The sequence below is a fragment of the Cryptomeria japonica genome, chromosome 8 (genome assembly GCF_030272615.1).
Source record: "Cryptomeria japonica chromosome 8, Sugi_1.0, whole genome shotgun sequence".
NCBI classification, from domain to species: domain Eukaryota; kingdom Viridiplantae; phylum Streptophyta; class Pinopsida; order Cupressales; family Cupressaceae; genus Cryptomeria; species Cryptomeria japonica.
In genome coordinates this window covers 717,009,852-717,019,676 of record NC_081412.1, presented here as the reverse complement: position 1 = coordinate 717,019,676, position 9,825 = coordinate 717,009,852, and the positions used below count along the sequence as shown (strand labels likewise).

The 9,825-nt window shown below is 39.5% G+C and overlaps 1 protein-coding gene across 1 annotated transcript in view; it reads left to right on the top strand.

Annotated features, from left to right (window-relative positions):
• Positions 1–533: 533 nt before the first annotated feature.
• Positions 534–9,825, top strand: part of LOC131857935 (uncharacterized) — a 32,692-nt gene continuing 23,400 nt past the window's right edge. The window contains exon 1 of the mRNA XM_059210725.1: positions 534–744. Within this exon, the coding sequence (XP_059066708.1) occupies positions 534–744 (211 nt within the window). The remainder of the gene's footprint in view (positions 745–9,825) is intronic.

Below are 9,825 nucleotides of genomic sequence, written 5' to 3'. Positions count from 1 at the left end.
TTTACAGAGAGCTTCACCAGGTGGTATATCTAGGATACAATAGTTTATCAGCGGGGGTGACCTTATTACGGGTGTGGGCCTGGGAGCATATTCCTACAACGAGGCCACTTGCAGGTAGGGATAGGATAGTTGGGCAAGCATATGCATATGGGTATACAGGTATAGTTGTCCTACATAAGCTAGGCAAACTAGAGCACTGGCAGAGAGTACTGGATGATATTGATATGGTCATCTAGAGACTGTATATGGATTGCGAGGTGTGGGCAGAGAATGGGATAGAGATGCCCTATGTGTATATGTCAAGATATTTGATTGGGCGGATGCCCTTTATTATTGAGTGATTTTTGCATAGCCGTGTGCAGCGATAGTATGGGAGATAGTAAGGGATATCACAAGGAGCATGTTTATATGCTCGCCGAAGATAGGATGTGTCCAAGTGGGGGCCCACAGTGGATAGAGTAGCGGCAATAGAGGAGTACATGACATTGGCAAGCTAGATCTGGGATTAAGGAGCTAGGGTTGTTGATGCAAGGATGACAGAGGAGTTTTCAACCTACTCCGTGGTACATGCAATGGCATGGATATTGGATCCAGCAGAGATGTTACTCGCTTTTGATGATGAGGAGGATGAGCAACCAGATAGACGAGGAGTTAGACAGAGAGATGAGGAGGGAGAGAAGGTTGGAGAGAGAGGTGGGGATGATGGAGGAGGTGATGGAAGAGGAGGAGGAGGTGATAGAGGAGGTTTGAGGAGAGATAGAGGAAAAGGGGGTGATGGAGGGAGAGATAGAGGACGAGATAGAGGATGAGGAGGGAGAGGAGGAGGACTTCTCCTTGGTGTTGGTGGTGCTGGTAGGGTAGGTGTAGTTTTAGTGGTCATGGGGGGTATAGAGGATGATAGGCAACCCACCCAAAGGAGGAGATCAGATGTTCTACCTCCACCGGCACCTTGGACAGGGACAGGTATGGGTGGGACCACAACACAGGTACCCGTTCAGATTAGGGTACCCATCCATCGACATGACTCACAAATTAGATCCCTATAGGTCGCAGTATAGTAGCTACAGGTATAGGTGCTAGCACAACAGCACCAGATTACAACAGAGTGGGATACAGAGAGAGAGCGTCGGGATTGAGTAGAGGAGCTTGCAGAGAGATTGTAGAGAGCGACATGTGGTACTGCGATGTGGTACACACTGAGGGAGATACCGTATAAATCCATGGCAGTCGAGTACTACAGGTGGTTATATGAGGATCTAGTCCCTAGTGAGCAGAGAGCTCCTATTTTTGCAGCCAGTCGATCTGCTCGGAGTCAGACGGGGACAGAGAGCAGAGGTGTTACGGGGCCTTCTTGACATGATCCACCTGGGGGAGATCCAGGAGCTGGGACTTTTTCTATGAGACCGTCAGCCTCAGGAGATAGTCATACCTGAGAGACTTGTCTCTATTGTATTTTGATCATTTTGTTGTATTTTGACAGACATGACATCCCTTGTACATTTCGACCATTTTGAGATACATACATATATATATATATATATATATATATGGCATTGAGTTTTTTGATTCTCATGTGATGTGTTATGAACGATGATATATGATATGCATTGATATGATGTTGTGATGATGATGATGTAATGCTTTTGATTTTGATTATGATGTATGAGCTATAATGATGAAAATATGATGATGCGTTGTTTATCTTGATTTTATTAATGTATGATGTGAGATGTATCTTGAAAATGAGATGTATGTTACTGATGTGCTGTGAGATGTATCATGAAAATGAGATGTATGATAATGATATGCAACTAAATGAAATTTTTAAAATGATATATAACTAAATGCAAGCGTAAAATGATATGCAACTAAATGCAAGTGTAAAATGATATGCAACTAAATGGTCACCCTCATTTTTTCGTTTGTCATTCCTGTGTACTCACATGTTTTTTCTCTATTTTTGTTTGTCATCATTGAGATTTTGATATGTTGGAAGTTTATACAAGCATAATGGTATAATTGAACCATAATGACCTGAGTAAAACGTACATAGATTTTGATATTACAAGACAACACAAGCGTCGAGGTATAGTTAAACCAAGACGACCTGAGTGTTGCTTGCGTAAAATAGACAAGAATTAACCATTTGTATGCGCAAAGTGGAATAATGTCTTCAATGATATGTTTCCAATCATGTCTCAAGACAAAATTTGCACCGTACAAGTGATCACCTCACAGACAGAAAACCAAAAAAATATTAGACTCCCCCGCTACTTTCTCTAGCTTGATGCATTGTTGAGAAATTCAGGAGATCCAATGATTCAAAAATTTGAAGTGAAAAATAGTCAAAACTTCATGCGAGATGTAAACAAATTATAATTCAGAAAATCATCCATCATGTGTGTGTTGAAGTTGTTAATTGGATTAGTGTCTTATTTTCTCGGCTGATGAGCTGTTGTTGACAGGGTTTCCTTAGCATGTTGTGATTCTTGTGTGCTTGTTGTTGGAATGCTTGAAGTTAGAGGAACACTGCCCCTAGTTATAGATACCTATCGATGTGGATATTCACAGTAATTACCAAGCCATGGTGGGATATGATGAACTGATCTTCAGATAAGCAAGGACAATGACTATGCTAAGTATGTCCGGGATAATGTTGTGTAAAAAGTGTTAGGCGATGGCCATTAGCTTTGAATTCAGATGCAAAAGATATGAATAATGATAGATAGAGGAGTTGTTATCTCACAAATAGCGCCTGTTGCCAGGTTTTCACCACTTGTGTTTATTGCACCTTTGTGTTGTTTTTCTGATTTTTTGATTTTTTTGTATTTTTTTTATTTTTCATGCATTAGACCACTCAAGTGTATAATTTATTCAGATGGATGTTGTTGGTTGGCTCGTCGAGCACATCTCCCTCTGAAGTTGTTAGCTGATAGGTGCCTGATCCATAGGCTGATATGATAACATGGGGACCTAACCAGTTAGGTTCAAACTTCCCCTTCTTTTCTCGATCCTATTGATTTCTGGGATTTTCTTTGAGTACAAGATTACCGACTTTAAAATCCTAGGGATGACTCTGTGGTTGTAGCTTCTGCACATGCACTGCTGGTATGATTTGAGATGATCATAGGCATGTTGTCGTTTTTCATCCAGAAGCTCTAGTTCTTGCAATCTGTTTACCCGACACTCCTCATCTGGTATTGTATATGGTGAAAATGGATAACAATAATAACGATATTGAAAGGCTAAATGAATTCAACCACAAAACCCTAGCCTAACAACAACAAAGATCCACCATAACATATGAAGATTACCTAAGACAATGCAAATCAAATGAAATCACAAAGATTATACCATCACATGTCCAATAGGGTTTGGATCTCCATTCTTCCTATCTCCATTGATCTTGCTTGATATATTTGCTCTCAGATTTTATGTGTGCACAAGAGCTCAACAAAGAACGGAAATGTGGTTGCAAGTAGGATCGCATATGCCAAGTAGTCAATTGATCAAGTAGTTAGAATGATTGATTAAGGTTTGATAATGAAGTATCTCCTTATATAGAAGACACAATATGAAATGGAGGGATAAGATTGAGAGGTGTAAAAGGAGGTCGGCTATGATTAGAGGGTAGGTAAAAGAAATAATAAAATAATGAAAGGGTAGGTAGTGTATGAATTAAGAGATGAATGACATGTGTCATGGGTAGAAAAGGTTAATGAATTAATTAAATAAATAAAGATTTATTTAATTAATAGAAGAAGTGGGATCAATTAAATAAATAAAATATTCATTTAATTTAGGAAAAGGATAATTTAAATAAATAAATGTATTTATTTAAATGAGAAATAAGGCTAGAAGAGGATAAATGAATTAATTAAATAAATAAAGATTTATTTAATTAATAGAAGAATTAGGCTTAAAATAATTAAATAAATAAAGATATTTATTTAATTAGACATGACAATTTTAGGTGTCTACATTTTGCCCCTCTTTGAGACAATGCGGCTTGTCGCGTTGTTTCAAAGAAGATAAGATGAACTGATACAAAGTTGCCCCAAGATGGGAATGATATGCCCCCTCGAGAGATTGGATGAAAATATCTGAAAAGGTTGCAGACAATCTCTCGATAAGAAGAGAGGCTAGAATGGACTGACCAGATAAAGTGACAGAGTCACAAGATAATGAAGACTGACTTGGGAAACGAGGGCTAGGGCAGTCTATAAGATAGACCACGAGGGAAATACATCTTCATTGTCATCTACACCTCCAAGAGATTAGAGTGCAGAGAGAGAAAAGAGCAGCAGCAGTCAACAGCGATGGCTTTGGTTGATAGATTCGACTGCGTTCGCCGATTCTAGAGGCCAGCAGAGGCAAGAGAGCCAGTAAGTACCACAAAACCTCTTTGTACTTTGATGCATTTATTGTTGTCATTAATGCATGCTAGGTAATGTAATAAATGTGCGTTTATGTCAGGAAAGCGCATTTGTGTCCAAAAATATGAACTTGTGTCTTCTAGGTCAAATCGGCAGTTCTGTGATGAACATACGCTATCGATTGGATAAGCTGCTGAGAGGATACACTCAAGTAGGTCCTCTAGGGAAAACTAGGATAACAAATAGGGCTAGGATTGACAATTCTGTGATAGAACATACATTGCCAATTAGGAAGATACTCAAGAGGATTCACTCAAGCATAGGCCCTAGGATAGGATAGATCAAGGCACTTTGTGATGAACAGTGAGTACCAAGATATAGAAGCAACACTTTGTGATGAACAGTGAGTGTCACTAGGATAGAAGCAACACTTTGTGATGAACAGTGAGTGTTACTAGAACTAACATGATTGATTTGCTTGACTGCAGGAGTATTTGCCTATACTGGAGTCGCGAGAGAGATTCTTGTCGACGCAGAGATTGCGACCTGAGTTGACAGCCGAGGACCGAGCTGCGATTGAGGCTATGGGATTGAGACATATTCTATATGTGCCTGAGTTTTGGGTGAACATGGGATTGTTGACTGCACTGGCGGAGAGGTGGCACTTTGAGACTTGCACTTTTCATTTGCCGATGGGGGAGATGACAATCACCCTGGAGGATGTATACAGGATTCTATGGATACCGATCGATGAGGAGCTGATTCCGTTCGATCGAGATGGAGATAGGGAGGCTCTGAGAGGAGTGTTCTAGGATCCGGGATTGGAGATGAGGGTGGAACATGTGGCATGGGATACTATGACATGGATAGGATTAGCACTACCAATAGTGTTGGTAGGAGTTATCAGTGGGTTCCTCTGTCCGGATAGGGTGACACGAGGGGTGGCTGCAGAGGACACAGGGGCCAGGAGAGATGATCTTGGGGTGGGTCCTTCTAGGGCTCAGACTCCATCGAGGCTAGCCAGCTATGAGGAAGGGAATTCATCATAGCCGTAGAGGGCTCCCTATGTATTAGTATTGTACCATTTTTGTATGATGATGTAGACACCTGCGGGTGATTGTAGCCATATGATTTTGACATCATTGTATCATGACACTTTATATATATATATATGAGATGATTCATCTTTGCGACAGCTATATGCATGAGTACCTATGTGATGAGATGTTCTTATGTGATGCTTATGATATGGATGCAAATATGTATATGATGCAATACAATATATTTTTGTTTTCTTTTATGTTTTATATGTGTATGCATGATGCAAATGTGAATGTATGTAATGCAGATGAATATGATAATGCAGATGTAAATTGTGCTAACAGGTGTTGTGTGTAGGATGTGATGCAGTTGTGATATCTATATGTATGTATGAAATGCTTATATGTGGTAATGGAGGTGCAACTATATGAAATGCAAATGTTTTTGGTGTGTCATTATACTCAGTCATGTGATAGTAGGCTACGCAGACTCGAGAAGAATGATGGAGGTCAATCAAGAAAGGGGGATGAAAGATAGAAGATATGAAAGTGAAAGAGCTTCTTGTGCGTTATCATCATTGAGCTTTATTATGGCAAGTAGGTTATGACAATCGAGGCACATGTTTGACCCAGAAAGTCATTGTACCTATTTGCATGGAGATAAGACAGTCTCAAACAAGGAATGCCCCAGTTCACACTAGACTCACAGTGTCCTCATATCCTTGGACAAGCCATAGCATTACTAAGAGACAATCCACAGACAACAAAGAAAAAAAAAAAAAAAGGTGACGATACCCCATCCTCGCCCTTCTAGTCAAAAACATCCTAGAGATAGAGTCTCTAGTCAGAGACATCCTAGAAAAGCTAAAAGACATGTCACTAGAAAGATAAAATCAAAAGAAAACCAAGACTCGACACCAACATCCACTGTAGTCCTCAAGTTTAGTGTCTCTTGTCACTTGTATAAGTCTTATTTGATTGTGGTCACAATGTTTACTTTCACAAAAAGGATAGATAGCACTAAACCATAATGTTGTCTGAGTCTGTTGAAATATTTGATTTGTTGAAGTCCATTATTGCTGTTGTGTCTCATCTGAAACTGGCTGAATCCATGAAACTGATACTTTATTGTGGAGAAAGCGAAACTTTATTGCGGATTGGCGATGCAAATGCTGTTTTATTGCAGATTGTGTGTGGATAAACTGAAGGAAGCTGGAAGAAACTGTACTCCTCGAAACATGTGATGTTCTCAATTCCACACCCATCACTAGACGTAGGATTTGCCTTAGCCACAGATAGGAGCTGATTTATTATGGATGGAAAGGGAGGTTTATTATGAATGGCTAACCAATCTTGGGTAAATCAATAACAAGCCATGATGGGAATGGGTAAGTTTATTATGGATGAATTGGTCGTGAGTGTGTGCAAAGTGAAGTGATGAAAGAGAATCCTGAAGGAGGGAGGAGAAATGTCTCTACACATGGCGCTGGTGACCCAGTTTTCACCATGGTACTTGCCTAGGGCGCCACCGAAGTGGTTTTCACCGTTGGACGAAATGTTTTTCTTTACTTTTTTTTTTTTTCAATTTTTTTGTGTCACAAGGTGCCTATTTTCCAGGTTTTCACCATGTAACGATTTTTTATTTTTATGTTTTTTTTTTTTTTGTATTTTTGAATTTTTTGAATTTTTTTGTATTTTTGAATTAGGATACTCTGAAGAGCTATGTGTAAAACCTGTGAAGGTGCATGTTGTTGATAGGATCCTCCAAAGAGTCACCCTCTGTGGTTGAGAGCTGATATGCACCAGATCCATGTGCTGCTGTAATGATGTAAGGACCAAGCCAGTTTGGTTCGAACTTGCCCTTCTTCTTTCTGTCTTGCTGATTTTTGGGATTTTCTCTGAGAATCAAGTCACCCACCTCAAATGTGCGATGCTTACCCTTATGATTGTAACTGCAATGTTCCTTGACTGAATGATGTGTAGCTTGAGTGACTGTCTTTCTTGATAAAGGAATTGAGATAGAATTACTAGTGTGTGGACTGCGTAGGCCCATATGCATGTCACCTAAAGAAGCTTGGGCATCCTTGACAACAAAGTCCTTCGAGGAAGCTCGATTAAAGGTCCATGATGTATCCCCAAAAGGGAATGGATGTGTGGAACAAGTGGATGAGGAATGAAGGCTTATGACTGTGAAAAGAAGTGAAAGTAGGATAGCATGATGGAGACTTAGGATCAACAAGTATATTTTTTGACTTGAAATTTTGGAACTTTTGCCTCTAGTTATTTTGATATTAGGGGAGATCAACTCTTGCTCTTTTTCTTTCATAGGATTTTTATTCTTGACTTTGATTTTTGTAGAGTCCAATAGCTTTTGATTTTGATTTAGACTAAAGGACTTTTCTTTATTATTGACTTTTAGATTTTTCTTTTCAAAGCTTGATTTTTGATCCCCAATGGGTAAGGGCTTTTGTAATTCTTGTCGATCCAAGTCTAGAAGTGAAGTGGAAATGGAATGAGTGGGTGAAATGGCAAGGCTATGTGAGTTCTCAAGAGGGCTGGCGATATGCTCAATAGATTCTTTGTTGGAACCACTCTTAGGATAATTGATATCAAGAGTTGCTTGCACCACTAGAGGATATTTGCATTCAGACTTAGTAGCCACAACACTAGGTGGTTCACACCCAATTCCTTGGCATTGCAAATTGTTTATAGATTGTTCCTGTCGACTGAATGTCTTAGGAGACAGTGGGAGTTGATCAACATGAAAGATATACTCACCACATCCCATGTCTTTAATCTTGAACTTTTCTTTGATCTCTGCTTGTTTTGATGTAAAAGCTTTCAAGGATTCCGGATCCACATATGCCGATGAAGGAATAGCCTCTCAATTGATTGGTATTGTTATTTCTAATCTAGGTTGTAGATTATTGCAATATATGAATGGATTTGGGTCATCTTTGACGGTCACTTCAACTCCATTGTGTGGAAACTTGATACATCGATGATATGTAGATGGGTGCACTCATCTCATGAATCCAAGGACGTCCCAAAAGTATGTTGTATGTGAGATCAAGGTCTACGACTTGACAAACCACATCCTTAGTAACTAGCCCAACTCTGAGAGGCAAGGTGACTGTACCTTTGGATGAACGCTCTTCATCATCATATGCCTTTATGGTAATTTTGTTTGTAGAATTCATAGCTTTATTAGAATATCCCAATTGTTTAATAGTGCTCAATGTACAAATGTTTAGACTAGCTCCTCCATCTATCAGGACTTGTTTTATTCGATGTTTGTGTAGGAAGGCTTCGATGTGTAAAGGTGCATTATGTGGCTGACTTACGGAGGCGTCATCGGCTTCTGTGAATGTAAGTGAGTGTGGAACGGAAAGGTATCCCACCATGGCTTGAAACTGGTCCACGTTTAGATCAGTAGGGACAGAAGTATCTCTCAAGATTTTATCAAGAATGGCTTTATGTGCGGGGGATATGCGTAGGAGCTCAAGAATGGAAATGAGTGCGGGTGTCTTCCCTAATTGTTCTACAAGGTCATACTCAGGTTTGGTTGATGAGGAAGTGGTGTTCTTAGCTGGAGCACCTTGCAAAGTGATTTTACCTCGACGGGTTGTAACATGACATTCAGAGGTAGGTTTGGAAAAAGATCCAACACCTTTTAGGACAATCTTGGGTCTCCGGGTAGAATTCTAAGGGTTTTTGTCCTTGATGATAATGGTAGAGACGTAATTGTCCATTGAAATGTGATTGATTGTTGAATCATAGTTATAGGTTGCTCTGGTATAGTTGGTTTGGTCATCTGTGGCTTTAGCTTTTCCCTTGTCATGCTTTGGGAATGGTTCCTTAAACATCTCATGTTCTTGAATGGATGAGTGCCCTTCAATCTCAATGTCACCCCTATCAATGAGATCTTGTATGATGTTCTTCAGTTGATGACAATTTCCTATCTTATGACCCTTTCTCTTATGAATTTCACAATATTCGTCATCATTCCACCAATTTGGTTTGACCTTTGGCTCATATGGAGGAAAATCTAGAATATTGATTACCTTGTTTGCCACTAGCTTTTTGAAAACTGACTCAAGTGGTTCTCCCAATGGGGTGTACTTCCTTCGTGATCTGGAAGTTGTTTGAGTATTCACTTGATTGTTTGTAGAACTTGATCTTGAAAAGATGAATTTGGGTCGCACCGTGTTGGCATCAACAACACCATCATTGACTGTGTTCTTGTTTTTATTCCAAAATCTTGGCTTGTCTTTTCCTTTAAAGTCATCTTTGTTTTCCTTGAATATCTTAATAACTCCTTGTTCAATTAGGACCTTCTCTGTTGCTAAGCCTTTTTTAATGACGTCCTTGAAGGTGGACAAACAAGCTTTCCTTAGATCATAGCCAAT